The sequence below is a fragment of the Capra hircus genome, chromosome 3, assembly GCF_001704415.2.
Source record: "Capra hircus breed San Clemente chromosome 3, ASM170441v1, whole genome shotgun sequence".
Classification (NCBI taxonomy): Eukaryota; Metazoa; Chordata; class Mammalia; order Artiodactyla; family Bovidae; genus Capra; species Capra hircus.
Genome location: NC_030810.1, coordinates 99,020,551 through 99,037,273, shown reverse-complemented (window position 1 = coordinate 99,037,273; position 16,723 = coordinate 99,020,551). Strand labels below are relative to the sequence as shown.

Here is a 16,723-nt window from a genome sequence, read left to right as displayed (position 1 = left end):
TCTGATTCTCCTTGCTCCGCTAGATCTAGCTCTTCTTTCACTGTTCTCTTTGAGCCTCTTGAGTTATATGTGCCTTGTGCTCATTTCTTGCTATGCCTGCCTCTCTTCTTTTTCTCTTTGAACTGTCACCCGTTCCCCTTGTTGGTTTGACACTTCACCTTTTCTGATACTGGCTACCCTTCTGCTGTTTCTACTCTTTATCTTGCATATTTCTCTTTTCTACATATTCTTTGTGCCTTTCTCTGGCCATTTTCTCTTTTTTTCCCCTTGCTTTGTGTGCCCCAGTGTCTCTTTGTTCTTTGCAGTTTTCAGTTTCAGCATTCATCTCTGTTCTCTTGGTTCTTCTCTCCTTTTGCCTTTCTATTCACTTTTGAGTATTTCTTGAGACTATGTCTTCCCCTCTTTGATTTCATGCAATTCTCTCTCCTTGCATATTTTGTGTGTGTGTGTGTGTGTGTGTGTGTGTGTGTGTGTGCTCTTTTGCGTGTTTGTAAAGGTGCCTCCTAACCCCTTCCAGTAGGTGCAGAGTGTCAGCTATCAAAATAAGCATTGCAGAGCTGTTCCTTATGCCAGGCCCCCCTGTGAGATGATCCAAAACCAACAGAAGATCCAAGGGTCTAGACTGGAGTTGGATAGAAGACTCAAGTCTCAGTGAGACAGAAGGCCAAAGACCCAGGATGGGATTAAAAAACCTTATCTTGAAGACCTGTGGCCCAAAAGATGGAAGTGCCCAAGCACACATAAAGACCCAGGACTCAAACCTATCTATATAAGACAGAAGGCCCAAGAGAGACAGATATTTCAAGACTAAATTAGATGGGAAACTGGAGGTTCATGACAGAGATAACCAGGAAAGAAAGAAGCCCCAGGACCAAAGGAAATTCCAAGATGAGAATCTTAAACCCCAGCTCTTTTCTATTGCTCTTTTCCCTACTCTTGGACATTTTCAGTTCTCCCTTCCTTCTTCTCATGTCTCCATGTATATTTACTTTTGAGATGTCCTTTTTGATGTTGCTGTTACCTTTAAAAAAAAAACCGTATCTTTAGATCAGTGAAAAAAAAAAAAAACTACTAGCAATCAAGGTGAGGTTGCCTTTTTTCCTTTATATTTTTATAGCTTTATTGAGGTATAACTGACATACAAGAAGCTGCATGTAAAGTGTACAGTTTGATCAATTTTGACATATTTATATACCCATAAGGGGCTTCCCTGGTAGCTCAGCCACTAATGAATTCACCTGCAATGCTGGAGACCCCAATTTGATTCCTGGGTCAGGAGGATCCCCTGGAGAAGGGATAGGCTACCCACTCCAGTATTCTTGGGCTTCCCTGGTGGCTCAGACAGTAAAGAATCTACCTGCAATTCGGGAGACCTGGGTTTGATCCCTGGGTTGGGAAGATCCCCTGGAGGGCATGGCAACCCACTCCAGTATTCTTGCCTAGAGAAACCCCATAGACAGAGGAGCCTGGTGGGCTATAGTCCATGGGGTCATAAAGAGTTGGACACAACTGAGCGACTAAGCACAGCACATACACCCATAAAACCATCAAACCAAGATGATGAACATACCCATCAAAGACTTTCAAAAAGACTTCCCCCATCTCTCTCTCTTTTTTAATCTTTCCTATTCTCCTTCCCCTGAAACCACTGAAAATTCTAGATGATATAAACTAGTCCATAGTAACTTTTGATTTGTTGCTGTTGTTCAGTTGCTCAGTCCTATCCAACTCTTTGCGACCCCATGGACTGCAGCAGGCCAGGTTTCCATGTCCTGCACCATCTCCTGGTGCTTGCTCAAACTCATGTCCATTGAGTTGGTGATGCCATCCAACCATCTCATCCCCTGTTCTCCTCTTCTCCTCCTTTGATATAGAGGACTTAACAAAAAAATGAGCTTAGGGCCTGATGAAGGCTGAAGTGTCGGAGGGAGCAGCTGGGATTTAGAACCAAATATTTGAGCTTGAGTTTCCACTACTGCCAGCAGCAGAGCAGCAAGGAAAGAACCTGAATGTCTGGAGAGGGCAGACATCCTCCCTAGGGACAAAACCCAAAGTAGCTGGGCATGGTCCAGTTCAGCAGGTACCTGGGGGTGTTGGTAGGCTGGCACCTTCAATCTTACAGTTTTGGGGTCTCATGGGAAGGGTTATATTGAAAGTAAGCAAAATAAGAGGATTATTCATATTATTTACTAAAGTACTCTTTCTGTATGCCAATTATTGGTTTAACCATCTGGCTGCTGCTAGACTGGAAGCTCCTGCAAGGATTTTATGTCCTCACCACCTAACAATCTTTGAACAGTAATCAAATATTTATTGAACAAATGACATTAGCACTTAGGTCCCAACCAAGTACAAAATGCTGTGTATTTTTCCAATACCTAGTTTGGGTAAACTGCTCTCAAGTTGGTATTTTCAAGGGAACTGTCTGCGAGTGATTAGCTTAGTTGAGGTCTATGGCTTTGGAGGAAGGAGAGTAGGCAGTTCAGAGAGAGGCAGAAAAATTGCCCTTTCTCGGTGAGAAAACCTCCCCTCCATTCACCTTCAACTACACTAAAGCTCTTAAGTCTCTGGTGACAGTCTGTGTATTTGAGGTAGGGAGTAGGGGACCACAGGTGGAAGTAGGGTTTAGGTACACTTCGTATTTTAGCAGCTCATGTTTTCTTTCCCGTAGGGAGAGACTCACTGTAAGTAGCTACCTCTTTAAGCGATCGGATTTCTGGTCCACACCGTCTTATTTGCAGCCTACTTCCACTCAAAACACATAGAAGGGTTTGCTTGCAGGGAGTCAGAACAGTAGTGAGAATGGTGAAATCAAAGAACCTCTCTCCCATCCACTCCCTAGAGGAGTTAATTTCTCCTCCGCAGGCTCAGAGTCCCGCCCTCTCCCGTCTCAGACTCCGCCCCTCCCCACTTCTCCGCTGTCCTGGCGGGCTCATCCAGGAGGGGGCGGCCCCAACCCTAGCGCTGGGCCGGGCTGAGCTCCCGCCCGGGCGGAGCTGCGGCTGCAACGTCCAGCTGCCGGACCGACCTCCAGCCGTGCAGACCTTGGGAGCAGCGCCGGGCCCCCTCCCCCCCATCTCCCCAGCCCACCCTCTGAGCGTCCCGAGTCCCCTCCCCGCTCCCTGCAACTGTGCTGGTAAGTCCCACTCTCCGCACGAAACTTTTTTGCTGGCGAATTTGAGCCCTGCCGCGGGACCATGAAATACAATGTAACCGGTGGGGGGTGGGGGGAGGGGTGAAGAATTGAGAATAGCCGTCTTGAAATAAACTATTCACGACTCCTTGGCGTCCCTAAAATGGATCAGGTCTCACCCATTTCCCGAGTTGGTGGAACTCTTGAATTTGGGTGGTTAAACTTGTAGAGAGGGAAACGAGGGGGTTTGCTCCAACTTCGCTTCCCCCTCCCCCATTTCTCTGAGATTAAGCCCTTCTCGAGACTTTTCCCTCCATATCCCAAGTATCTTTGGCTTTCTCAAAGCTCATCCCTTCCCGACTCCGGCGTGGCAAGGCCCCCCTCCCCCAGGTACTTCGGGTTCACCTCCTCTCCCATGCCACCGGGGACCCCGCGATCCTTCGGGCGGCACACTCCCTCCGGGTCTACGGGTCTGGCACCGCGGCCAAAGACGTGCAGCGGCTGGGTCCGGCTGTGGAGGGAGGGGCTGAGGCCGGGGTTCGTCCGAAACCCGGCGGGCGGGGCCGGGAAGGGGAGGTGTAGGGGGCCGGACGGGGCGGAGCAGGCGGCATTTGCGGCCGGCGCCGGGGTGGAGAGTTGTGCGCCGGTCCCTGGGCCTGAGCTCCGGCTCGGGCTCGGGCGCCTGCGATGTCTCAAGATGGCGGAGCTGGGCGAATTAAAGGTACCGGCCCCCTCCCCCATCCCCATCTGGACTGAGCCGGGCTGTACGCCGAGTCTGGGAAGCGACCGAGACTGGGTGCTGAGGGCTCGGGTGGGGGCCGGAGACGTGGTGGGGACTGGCTGCTGGGGATGGAGAGAAGTGGCTGTGGCGAGGAAGGGGCTGCGCGGGGCTCCGGGGGCGGGGCCGCGGGGCAGATGTAGGGGTGGGGCCGAGGGGAATTGCAGCTGTTGGGGGCCGAGGCTCAGGGGGCGGGGACGCGGGGTAGAAGTCGAATTTGGTAGTAGGGGCAGATGTAGGGGTAGGGCGGGGAGGAAAAGCTGCTGTGGAGTCACAGCGGGCGAGTCGATCGAGGCCTAGAGAGGTGACAGTAGGGGGCAGATGATGGGAATGGGGCTGGGGGGCCGATTACCGGGAGGCTCCTGGGGGAAAGGCGCTGAGAGGATAGTGACTTTGGGGCTGCTGTTGGGATCTGAGCCTTGGGAAGTACCAGTAGGTGGCTGAGATCTAGGGGGCGGGGCTGTATGGGGATAGATCGAAGGGGTGGGGCAGAAGCATCCTGGAGGCTGAGAGGAAGGTCCTGCCTTAGTGAGTCGGTATCTCTGGGCAGAGAGAGAGAAGTGTTAGACTATGGGATTGAAAAGAATTTCTTGACAAAGCTAATGGAGAAATAAAGACAGGACCGAGGAGATAAGGATGAGGATAAAGGTAGAGGAGCAAGTTTTTAATTATATTCCTCAAAAGGGGCCCAAAGCCATAATGCCTCCATCAGAATTGCAAATGATTAGCAAGATCGGCCCGTGGCAGGGTCTCCTGGAGATTCACAGAAGTGAGTTCTTTAAGCGGAGAGCTTACCACTACCAGAATCTTGAGGATAAATAACCATCTTGCAGAACCTTTAAAAACCATGGGGTTCACCCCCTTGCTCCTGGCTTTATTCTGCCTTTTGAAATGGAACCAGAGTCATGGGAAGGCCTGAGGTCTAGTCACTGGTTCCAGCTTCCTAGGAGAGCGTGCAGTTCTGCACCTCCCTATTCTTCCAGGGGCTCTCTTTAGAGCTTTCCCCTTGTTTCTTCCACCCCTGTGGAGGAAGGGAAGAATCACTTACTTTCTCTGGGTAGGAGAGAAGCAGGTTATTAGTTCCTGGCAGATGGAGTAAACAGGTGAACAGGAAGGACTCCACAATTCACTGTTAACCCCTCACCCCAAGTTTTACTCCTGTTTCTCTCCCAGAAAAAATAGGACTGAGGGATGAGTGGTTATGTAAATAACACCAAGGAAAGGTTTGGGAAGTTGTAAGCATTGAACCCTGACCTGGCCACAAAAGCTTGGGGAAAATAGCTGAGGTAGATTGAGGTGTGGAAAGGAGTTGATTTTGAGGCACAGTCCTCCAATCACCTGGCCCCTTTCTTCCCTGTGGGGCTGTCTGGCCTGAATCCTCTTCTCCCCTTCCTCCCCGTCTCCTGTCCCCTTCCCATGAGGCTAGGATGGGTCTGAGAGTCTGCGAAAGAGCAGGAGAGGAGATAAGCAGCTTAAAGGAGAGTCCAGGCTCAAGGCAGGGTGGTGGGAGGAGGCTGTAGTGGACTCAGAGATGTGCTGTAGGGTGGCATGCACCCTGCCCCCACATGGTCAACTGACGGGATGGGGAGACAGGATTGTTCAAGCCTGGGGGGTAGTGGAGAGGTGACCTGAGGGTTGCTAGGATGGGACCTAGATGTCCTTTTGGCTAGGTGGGCAGTTTGGCAGTAATCCACTGGCTGCAAAGCATCTTTCAGATCAGTGCTGGAGGGAAAGCACATTCCCCACCTAATAGCTCAGCCCCGGTGTCTTTGGCAGGACAGGCCTGTGCAAGGTAGGATCCTCAAGCTTCTCTGATCTCCACAGCACATGGTGATGAGTTTCCGGGTGTCTGAGCTCCAGGTGCTCCTCGGCTTTGCTGGCCGGAACAAGAGCGGACGGAAGCACGAGCTCCTGGCCAAGGCCCTACACCTCCTCAAGTCCAGCTGTGCCCCCAGCGTCCAGATGAAGATCAAAGAGCTTTACCGCCGACGCTTTCCCCGCAAGACCCTGGGGCCCTCTGATCTTTCTCTGCTCTCCTTGCCCCCTGGAACCCCTCCTGTAGGCTCTCCTGGTCCTCTGGCTCCCATTCCCCCGGCCCTCTTGGCCCCTGGCACCCTGCTGGGCCCCAAGCGTGAAGTGGACATGCACCCTCCTCTGCCCCAGCCTGTGCACCCTGACGTTACCATGAAACCATTGCCGTTCTATGAAATCTACGGGGAGCTCATCCGGCCCACCACCCTTGGTATGGCTCTTTGTGATCCCTGGGTCTTCCTGGCCTCCCTGCTTCTTCCTCAAGCCTTTCTTAGGCTTTCGTCCTGTGGGCTCAGCATACTGGAATAGGGGCCACTTCTGTGGCCCACTGGGCATGGGCTTGGGAATAACTGCCCCTTTGTGTCCTCAGCATCCACTTCTAGCCAGCGGTTCGAGGAAGCGCACTTCACCTTTGCCCTCACCCCCCAGCAAGTGCAGCAGATTCTTACTTCCAGGTTTGTCTCTTTGAGTCCTCCTGCCTCATCCTTGGGTGGTTACCCTGAGACTCCGCTCTCTGACTTTCTTCTTTTCTTTTTTGCCCCCCTTCTCACCATCCTCCTGCACCTGCTCTGTCCCTCATTCTCTTGTGTGTCTCGTCTCTATCCCCTGGACATCTAACTCTCTGTTTCTCTGTTCACCCCTGCGCTACCCGCCAGGGGCCACACACTGACATGTCTCCTTCTCCCTCCCTGTTTCAGAGAGGTTCTGCCAGGAGCCAAATGCGATTATACCATACAGGTGCAGTTAAGGTGAGTTGATGCTGTCTCCCAGCAGGACTCCCACTGAGGGTGGGAACGAAGTGAGGGTGTGAGCGCTCCTATTAGGAGACACCCCTGCTCCGTGACACCCGCCCTAGCCCTGGAGTTCTTGTTTGGAAGCTAAAGGCTACAGATACCCTTGACTGATTTTCTGAGATTGCCTACCTCTCTTTGTCAGATTTTGTTCCAGAAACTGCCTCCCACACTTTCATCTTCTCTTATCTGTTACCAGGTTCTGTCTCTGTGAGACCAGCTGCCCCCAGGAAGATTACTTCCCCCCCAACCTCTTTGTCAAGGTCAATGGGAAACTATGCCCCCTGCCGGTAAATGCTCTTCTTCTGACAGTCATCCTTTCCTTGTTTCAGTTCTTCAATGTTAGCTACACATCTGTTATGAAAGAGACGTGCCTAGCACAGTGCCTGACACATAGTAGGTGCTCAGTTTACTGCCTGAATGGATATAGTCTAGCGAGAACTAGGATAGGGCTGAACGAAAGTTCTCTTAGAACCCAGAGGAGGGACATTGTTGTTGTTCAGTCTCTAAGTTGTGTCCAACTCTTCGCGACCCCAGGGACTGCAGCATGGAAGCCCTTTGTGTCCTTCACCATCTCCCGGAGTTCACCCAGGTTCATGTCCATTGAGTCAGTGTTGCCGTCCAACCGTCTCATCCTCTGCTGCCCTTTTCTCCTTTTGCCTTCAGTCTTTCCCAGCATCAGGAAGAATATTAGTTCAACCCAAAGACTCAGAGAAGATTCTCAGAAGTGATGATCCTAGAGTTGAGGGTTAGAAGAAATCGGGTATCCCTACTCTTCCTTTTTAAGAAGGCAGTGAGCAGGTTCCTTTATCTTTGGTCAGTGAATAAGCTCTCCTTTTCCCCCAGGAATGAGCCTCACTCCCAACCCTAGATAGTGCCCGTTTTTTGAATCACTGAATGGGCCCCCATCTCCTTGGTCAGAGAGTGAGCTGACCTTTTCTCCAGAAAGTGAGTAACCTAAGACAAGATGTGTTGACCAGTCTGCCCCTCCCTCCTCCAGGGTTACCTTCCCCCTACCAAGAATGGGGCTGAGCCCAAGAGACCCAGCCGCCCCATCAACATCACACCCCTGGCTCGTCTCTCGGCCACTGTTCCCAACACCATCGTGGTCAACTGGTCGTCTGAATTTGGACGGGTGAGCATGGTTGAGGCAGGGAACCTGGAGAAGCCTGCAGAGAATGAGAGGGGACCACCAAGTGTCTTGGGCTGGGGAAACATATCTCTTTGTGGGTCTCTCTCCCTCAACTTGATGCCTCTGGCCCTTGTGTGACAAAGTGGAGACGGCGGTAGTGGTGGTGTCCAGTGCAGAGGCTAATTGTTTCCCCTACCTCCAAGTAGAATTACTCCTTGTCCGTGTACCTGGTGAGGCAGCTGACGGCAGGGACCCTGCTACAAAAACTCAGAGCAAAGGGCATCCGGAACCCAGACCACTCCCGGGCACTGAGTGAGTAACATCTTGCCTCTCTTCCCTTGACCCAGATCCAGTTTTTCCTGGCCCTCTGGCCTTTATAGTTAAACTTATACCCTTCTTGTGACAACTTACCTTGTTACCTTTTACATGAACCCTAAAACCCTTGTGGTACCCCTCTTACCAGTCTTTGTGGTTGAAAAGTGGGGCCACTCCAGGCGTTGAGTGACACTCTTGCATTCCCAGTTATACATCTGCTTTGTACCTCACAGACCCTAACTGTTGGGATATCGGTTCTCCAGACCAGAAAGTCTTTTTTAAACTTAAAATTTTAATTTATTTATGGCATGCAGGTTTGGTTCCCTGACCAGGGATTGAACCTGTGCCCCTTGCAATGGAAAAATGAAGTATTAACCACTGACCACCAGGGAAGTCCCTAGAAAGAGTCTTAAGTATCGTCTACTCCAACTGTCTTGGCGATGCTTCAATTCCCTCTAGGTCGTCTCTGCCAAAGATGCTGAAGATTAAGCATCTTTAGGGACTGGCAGATCCCCTTCCCCCACCTTCATAATGCAGGTCCCAAGCCACCCCCATATGCTATCCCATAGGCTCCCAAAGGCTCTCTCCCCAGCTGCCTCTCAGCCAGGGCCATCTGCTTCTGGCTTCAGCATCTCCTGGGCCTCTCTCCAGCCTTGCTGACCCCGTGGCTCTGGCCCCACTCTTGTTTCAGTCAAGGAGAAGTTGACCGCTGACCCAGACAGTGAGGTGGCTACTACAAGTCTCCGGGTGTCACTCATGTGCCCGGTGGGTACCAGGGAGAGGAGAAGGGGGAGGAGGGGTGGGATGAACTTCTGGACGCAGATGAGGGTTCATAGGGAGGTTGGCATAAAGCTTTCTGGGATATGGGGACTCTGACCAGAGAACTTGTCTCTCCTCAGCTGGGGAAGATGCGCTTGACTGTCCCTTGCCGTGCCCTCACCTGCGCCCACCTGCAGAGCTTCGATGCTGCCCTTTATCTACAGATGAACGAGAAGAAGCCAACGTGGACATGTCCTGTGTGTGACAAGAAGGCTCCCTATGAATCTCTTATCATTGATGGGTAGGACCATTCTGCATTCTGCTTCCTTTTACTGAGGATATCTGGTAGGACTGCCCCTCCTATATATAAATCCATACCTATAACTTACTTCCCCTCCCTTGAACCCGCTTACCTGTCTGTTTTATATAAATATTATCTATCTTCCCACATTGAGGACTCACTACACATTGTGCTGAGAACTTTGCATGCCTTATCTCATTGAAACCTGTGAGATGCCAATAACCCTGTGAGATGGGTACTGTCATTATAGGCGAGGGAAGCTGAAGCCTAGAAAGATGCAGTATCTTGCTCAAAGTTATACTGTAAATAAGTGGCAGAGCCAAGTATACGAACTGTTACATAGAACAATTACCTGACCTCTTACTGTATATAGCAGTCAGGTTCTTTTGAGGGCCTGGATGTGCTGATCTAGTGAGTCTTAACTCTCTTGCAGATCCTCTGTTATGGTTCTTATTCCCAGTGCCTTGTTTGAGGTGGTTTATAGCAGCAGCAGCATAGAGTTCTGTATAGAGTTCCTGGTGGCTCAGTGGTAAAGAATCTGCCTGCAATGCAGGACACCCGGGTTCAATCCCTGGTCGAGGAGATCCCCTGGAGAAGGGAATGGCTACCCACCCCAGTATTCTTGCCTGGGAAATCCCATGGACAGAGGAGCCTGGCAGGCTACAGTCCATGGGGTCACAGAGAGTGGGACACGACTGAGCGACTGACGCTTTCATAGTGTTCTATACCTCTGCTTGTTCTGTCTTGTCCCTAGTACCACACCAAACAGATTTTTTAGCATGTATTTATTTTAAAACTTAGCATTTAAAGTTTTCGCAGCTCTTTTATATACCTTGCGCTTCCCTCATAGCTCAGTTGGTAAAGAATCTGCCTGCAATGCAGGAGACCCCGATTCGATTCCTGGGTTGGGAAGATCCCCTGGAGAAGGGATAGGCTACCCACTCCCGTATTCTTGGGCTTCCCTTGTGGCTCAGCTGGTAAAGAATCCGCCTGCAATGTGGGAGACCTGGGTTTAATCCCTGGGTTTGGAAGATCCCCTGGAGAAAGGAAAGGTTACCCACTCCAGTATCCTGGCCTGGAGAATTCCATGGACTCTAGTCCATGGGGTCGCAAAGAGTCAGACACGACTGAGCAACTTCACTTTCACTTTCTTTGTACACATTACTTTGATTCCAACAACCCAGAGAGGTCAGGAAGGTGGATAACAGCCCTAATTTACAGATGAGGAAATGGGTTCAGGAAGGTGAGTCCCAGAACTCCGTGGCCACTGTTCCAGCCACCTCCCAGCCACGTGAATTCCCATCTTTCCTCTCCCCCAGTTTATTCATGGAGATTCTTAATTCCTGCTCGGATTGTGATGAGATCCAGTTCATGGAAGATGGATCCTGGTGCCCAATGAAACCCAAGAAGGAGGCATCTGAGGTTTGCCCCCCGCCAGGGTATGGGCTGGATGGTGAGTGACCCCTTGTCCCCCAGTTGAGCTAAATCTTGTGTGGCTTCTTCTCTGAGACACAGTCTTCTTACCGCCCACAGGCCTCCAGTATAGCCCAGTCCAAGAGGGCAATCCATCGGAGAGTAAGAAGAAGGTTGAAGTTATTGACTTGACAGTAGAAAGCTCATCAGATGAGGAGGACCTGCCCCCGACGAAGAAGCACTGTCCTGTCACCTCAGCTGCCATCCCGGCTCTACCTGGAAGCAAAGGGTATGAAGAAACAGGCTGAATCTACAGCACAGGGCACAGAGGGAAAAATCAGGAATGGGCAAAGCCTGGGCAGAGAGGGGACTTGGGATGCTGAACTGGGTGAGGGCACCTGATTCCATCTCTTTCCCCACAGAGTCCTGACATCTGGTCACCAGCCATCTTCGGTGCTGCGGAGCCCTGCTATGGGCACGCTGGGCGGGGATTTCCTGTCCAGTCTCCCACTACACGAGTACCCACCCGCCTTCCCCCTCGGGGCTGATATCCAAGGTATGACATGGATCACAGTATGGGGCCCTGGCCTGCCATGTCCTCCCCCAAACCAGTTCAGAACCCTTGCTCCTCTTCAAAGCGTTTTGGCTGTTTTGCAAAGGGCTACAATCCAGGGAACTTCTTTGAATTTGTGTGTTGTGTGTGATGAAGTGTTCAGATACGAGGTTGATTTTAATTTTTCTTTTCCTACCAGGTTTAGATTTATTTTCTTTCCTTCAGACTGAGAGTCAGGTAAGTGGTCCCTTCTCCACCTCAGATCTCTGAAGCTTCCTCTCTAGGCACTGACGGGGCCCCTCAATTTTCCCCAGAGACCTAAATCGGCTTCTTCATGAAGGGTGGGGTGGTACGGGCAGTTTATTTCCCTCGGAGGCACCGCCTGGGACTTCCTCAGATTCTCACCCGGGTCTTCCTCTGTCCCGTTACTGTTTGTCTCTAGTTTTTAGTGTAGTTCTGCTCTTGTCTGCTCACCCCCCACCCTGCCCCCAACCCACGTGCACTTGAGTGCCGTGGCTGCCCTAGCCGGACATTCCACACATTTCAGACGCCCACAGGGCCAAGCTGGTGGGGCTGTCTCAGGGCAGGGAAGAGGGCTGGGGTGTGGGGGAAGGAGTCAGAGGAGAGTTCTCCTGCTTCTCAGAGAACTCTTCAGGATTCTGAGGGGTTGATTTATCCCATATGGTATTTGTGAGATGAGGGAGGTGGGTAAGGAAGGTCCAGATAAAATCTTACACCTCACTCTTGCTTCCTCCCAGCACTATGGTCCCTCCGTCATCACCTCACTAGATGAACAGGATGCCCTGGGCCACTTCTTCCAGTACCGAGGGACCCCTTCCCACTTCCTGGGCCCGCTCACCCCCACACTGGGGAGCTCTCACCGCAGCGCCACGCCGGCACCCCCTCCTGGCCGTGTTAGTAGCATTGTGGCCCCTGGGGGGACCTTAAGGGAAGGGCATGGAGGACCCCTGCCCTCAGGTCCCTCTTTGACTGGCTGTCGGTCAGACATCATTTCCCTGGACTGAGTCTCCCAACACTGAACAAGTATGCTGTGGAGTCTAGACTCCTGGTTGCTCTGACCCCTTGGGGCGGGGGCAGGGGAGCTTTGGTCAAAGGCCAGAAATACCTTCATGGACACAGGTTTTTTGGCCTTATCTCTGCCTGACGAGGCTAGCACCCAAAGGGTTAATATTTAACCTCTTTTTAAGGACATTTGGGGTCTGTTTTTGGAAACGTTCTTTGACATCCAGCACATTCCTTTGGGTCTGTTAACCTAGGCAGTGGGAGGCAGATGGGATGGGATGCGAGTTGGGGAAAGGGCTGAGTAGTCCTCAGCCTTGACTGTCTAGGGCCTCGTGGGGAGGGGGCTTTTCTTGTGTCCCCCAGATGCCCTCTCTTCCCAGCCCCACAGCCGGCTCTGCTCCTTCCCCGCATCCATCGTCTCTTCGTGTCCATTCCGTTTTCTTTGGCCAAACAGACAGGTGGAGTGACTAAGATAGGCAGACACATGGACGGAGAATTCTATTTTGGGTTGCAGATTTTTTGTGCATAAACAAGAAAAACCAAAATATTCCAAAGATGACCTTCCTTGCCTCCTACTGCCCAGTATGACTGAGGAGGAGATAAGGCCTTAGCCCGGATCCCCAGGCGTTTGGGAGAAGGGCCTGGCTGACTGCCTGGGTCTCTATTTATATATTTAAGTTCACAACGTTGCTTACCCTGACCAGCCTGGGGCCTGAGCTTCTAAAGGCTGGTGGCCCTGGGGTTAGGTCTGGTTCATTCTGCACCTTTCCTGGGAGGTGGGAGCATCCTTGTGCTCTCTCCTGTCTCCCTTTTCAGGCTCCTCTGGGGCCCAGGATCTATGTTGTAATTTTACTTTTTATTTTCACAGTTGTAGCAAAGTTCTTACCCATAATAAAGGTTGTGAATGTTCTGTGAGTGTCACGGAGGTGGGCTGGGGAGGTGATTAAGCACTCGGCTTTCTAGATCCCTAGTGCGGGGAGGTGGGGAGGGAGGTCCACACTCTGTTCTTCCCTTGCTGGCCCTGGGTCAAAGTGAGCTCTGGGTGTTACACTGAGGACTTGCCAGGGCAGTTGTTCTTTCTTCCTTTCTTTGCCCCAAGCCCATAAGCACACTGGCCGCTTCACCCCAACACCGTGGAGCCCTTATGTCCTTCCTCATCCTTACCTGCCCAGATGTTGCAGCCAGAGCGTGAGGGCGAACTTGGTGCCAGTGCTGACCCTCTCTCTGCTGTCTGCCGTGGCTGGGGTTGTCCGCAGCAGGGTGGATGTGGGCAAGGCCAGAGGCTGGACTCCTCCATTCTCTTTTAGTTCCACTGCACTGCAGAATGACAGCTCCTGTCTGGGCTGTGCCTTGTGGCTTAGCCCCACTTCCATATCCATTAGGTCATATGATCCTCCCAACAACCACAGGAGAGGGGTGGGTGGGGGGATTAACCTCATTTTACAGAAAGGAGGGTAAAATGACTTGCCCCAGTGAGAGTGTGGGGCTGAAACCCAGGCAGCCTGTTAGACAGGAACCCTTAGGAGTATCATAGGCAGTGTCTTTGAGCTATGTGCTCTCTTCATTATCAGTTGACCAATTCCCTCCCTAAATCTCCCCCACAATACATATCTTCCCCTGAGGAGGAAGGCAGAAGGTGAACTTCTCAATGTCTATGTGTTGGAGGGACAGGGAGAAGTTCCTACTTACGGGACAGAAGATGGTAGGTCCTGGGGAAGATGTTTGGGGGTCTCTGTCCCATCCTCTGTGGCAGCCACTGCAGCTGCTATGTCTGGTCCCAGCCACATGAAGGCACTCACCTCTCCTGCATTTGGTTGAATCCGGGCCTGGGGCCAGACATGTTGATCCTTTAGTTCCCCCCACTTAAGTCATCGTTAGAACCAGTCTGTCTGGGCCTCCTCAGCCCCATTTCCTTCCTTTACTGCCAGCCCTACCTGGAGCTGCTGCTGTGACTCCTGGGAGATGACAAGTATGTAGAGAACGATGTGATGGTATTTGGGGAGACCCCAGCTCAGCCTAGGGGGGTAGGCAGACTAAGAAGAAAAAAAGAGAACTTCCTGTCCCTTTTTGAGACTTTGAAAATGCAGCTGAGGAAGGGGAGAGTATAAATGGTGTAGGAGGGACGTGGGTAACAGTCATGGGATTGGGGACTCCAAACCACCCACACTCCATCAGTTCCCCAGTGGTCAAGGCAAGTAAGGCTGTTCTGTGGGCTTTGGTGGGTTAGTAGTTATTAAGTGCTCTTGGTTAGGTAGGAAGGAACCTCTCCCGGGCCCCTGTCTCACCTCCCATAACCCCAGAGGGACCCAGGAGAACTGGCCCTGGGGCAGCTGGAGTCCACTCTCCTCCCAAAGCTCTCGAAGCCCCCCATCCAGCAGCTGGGGGTGAGAGGATAGGAGGTCAGAGAGGCCATTGCCTGGCTCCTACAAGTCTTGTGTTTGGCCTTCCCCCAGCCCACACCCCATGTGGTCCCAGACAGGGTCTCTCCTTTGGCAGAGGGTGCAGTTTGGCTCAGTTGATTGGTTACCTCTTCATCAGGTTCCACATGCCCACCTGCAACAACAGTGGGACCAGTCGGTGAAAGGTAGTGTTCCTGTCCAGGGACCCCCCCACTCACTATGTTTGCCCCCTCCTCCAGTGGACACAGGTGCAGTTGTAGCCCCTTGTGATTCTGGGACCTACCACACTTCTGGGCCTACTTCTGTCATTCTGAGACTGGGAAAAGCGCTGTAGGGTAGAGGCAGATTTCTTTCCTGGACATTGGGCCTTCTCCTCAGTTCACTCACCTGGGGGTACCCAGAGGTTGGGCGAAACGTTGAGGGTGCTTGTCCTTCGCGTCAACAAGACAGTCTGATCGCTGGACTGCAGAATGACCGCCACACCCAGATCCACACCTCGACCATTCGGGGGCAGCTCGACCCCCGGAGCCCTGGGCTGTTGGTCCAGGGCCGCAAAAGGGCAGAAAGGGGGTCGCTGGCGGGAGGGAGCCACTAGGGTTAACATCGCAGAAGAGACAAGGAACTGGAGGAGCCCGAGGCAGGTGACCGGCCCAGGCCTCTCGCTTCCAGCTCCCACCCTCTCCCGGTCCCTTCCTTCGGTCCTTCAGCCGCCCTATCGCGTCCCCTCCTCTCCCCACCTGGAGCGGAAGCCTGGCCGACGCGCCTGGGAAAGGCTTGTCCGAGAGGACCAGTTGTCCCCGCTTCAGGCCGCAGTGCGTGGGCCACGGCCCGAGCCCCGACCCGGCGCCCAGGAGGCCGCACACACTCTGCGCGAAGCTCACCGACTCCGGGCGCCCGGAGAGGAGTAGCAGCACCCGTGCCGCCGCCATCACGGGCTCCGGCGCACTTGGCGCCCTCTGGCGGCCCAGCAGCGCTTCCCTTCCGAGCCTTCCGCTGCCTCGGAAGGAAACCGGCTTCCGGACCGTCCCAGGGGGAAATTTAGGGAAGAACCTTGGGGATGATCAGCAGGCAATAAGTAAATGACAAAGCGGAACGCCTCTAGATCCTCAGCTCCTCTTGTCCTCCCATCTTCTGTTTAGGAAAATGATCCCTAGATTGAGAGTGATTTCTGGACTCGTGTCATTTCCCACCAGGCATGGGTGGAACTATGTAAGCAACCCTCAGGGCACTCTGCACACCTGTGCTAGCAGGTAACACCTCGGATTAATTACATCTATCTCTTAGCCAGACACCCAGGAAACATTCTTGACACCTTCTCTTTCTTTCTTTTCACTCAAATGGCAGCCAAGTCCACCAGATTCTACCTCCTTAAAGGTTCTCAAATCCGTGTCTTAATCTCCAGCTTCCAGTGCCCTAGTTCGTCTTCCTCATATTCTGCCTGAGATATTATTATAGATCTGTACGTAGTCCATCCTAAAAGAAATCAGTCTTGAATATTCATTGGAAGGACTTATGTTGAAGCGGACATTGCAATACTTTGGCCACCTGATGCAAAGAACTGACTCATTTGAAAAGACCCTGATGCTGGGAAAGATTGAAGGCAGAAGGAAAAGGGGATGACAGAGGATGAGATGGTTGGATGGCATCACCAACTCAATGGACATGAGTTTGAGTAAACCCTGGGAATTGGTGAGGGACAGGGAGGACTGGCGTGCAGCATTCCATGGGATCACAGGGTCGGACACAACTGAGTGACTGTACTGAAACAGTCCTGCCCCCGCCAATTCATTCTCTACAGTTCAGAGTGATCTTTCCAAAATACAAGTCTGCTCATTTTGCTTCTCTGTGCTCGCAGGATAAGCTAAGCTACTTACCACAGCACAGCAAGGAACCACCAGTTCTTGCTCCTGCCTGTCACTTCTGGCAGGACTTATGCCATTTTCTAGTCATATCCTATTTGTGGTTCCCCCTAAGAAACAGGGTCTGCTTCCCTCTGGGGTCTTTCCCCCTTTCACCTGGTAAATCCCTATCTTTCAAAATACAGATTGTGTCACTTCTCTTTGCCTCCTTTCTTGCCTGACCCTTTCCCCCTTCA

The 16,723-nt window shown here is 52.2% G+C and overlaps 2 protein-coding genes across 3 annotated transcripts; one reads left to right on the top strand and one right to left on the bottom strand.

Annotated features, from left to right (window-relative positions):
• PIAS3 (protein inhibitor of activated STAT 3) lies at window positions 2,964-13,139 on the top strand. 2 transcript variants are annotated; one of them, XM_018046011.1, is made up of 14 exons: window positions 2,964-3,136; window positions 5,736-6,153; window positions 6,313-6,397; window positions 6,641-6,691; window positions 6,933-7,023; window positions 7,734-7,868; window positions 8,072-8,177; window positions 8,872-8,945; window positions 9,080-9,240; window positions 10,560-10,693; window positions 10,774-10,942; window positions 11,076-11,209; window positions 11,406-11,443; window positions 11,965-13,139. In XM_018046011.1, the coding sequence occupies exons 2-14, from the start codon at window positions 5,739-5,741 to the stop codon at window positions 12,229-12,231; spliced, it is 1,860 nt and encodes a 619-aa protein (XP_017901500.1). In that variant the 5' UTR covers window positions 2,964-3,136; window positions 5,736-5,738; the 3' UTR covers window positions 12,232-13,139. The 2 variants fall into 2 exon arrangements, with proteins under 2 accessions (XP_017901500.1, XP_017901499.1); XM_018046010.1 differs by lacking the exon at window positions 2,964-3,136 and adding an exon at window positions 3,746-3,854.
• Window positions 10,373-16,168, bottom strand: NUDT17 (nudix hydrolase 17). The gene is made up of 8 exons (XM_018046012.1): window positions 15,366-16,168; window positions 15,016-15,202; window positions 14,757-14,782; window positions 14,515-14,607; window positions 14,164-14,262; window positions 13,919-14,055; window positions 13,394-13,546; window positions 10,373-10,929 (listed from the first exon to the last, which is right to left on the bottom strand). The coding sequence occupies exons 1-8, from the start codon at window positions 15,555-15,557 to the stop codon at window positions 10,926-10,928; spliced, it is 891 nt and encodes a 296-aa protein (XP_017901501.1). The 5' UTR covers window positions 15,558-16,168; the 3' UTR covers window positions 10,373-10,925.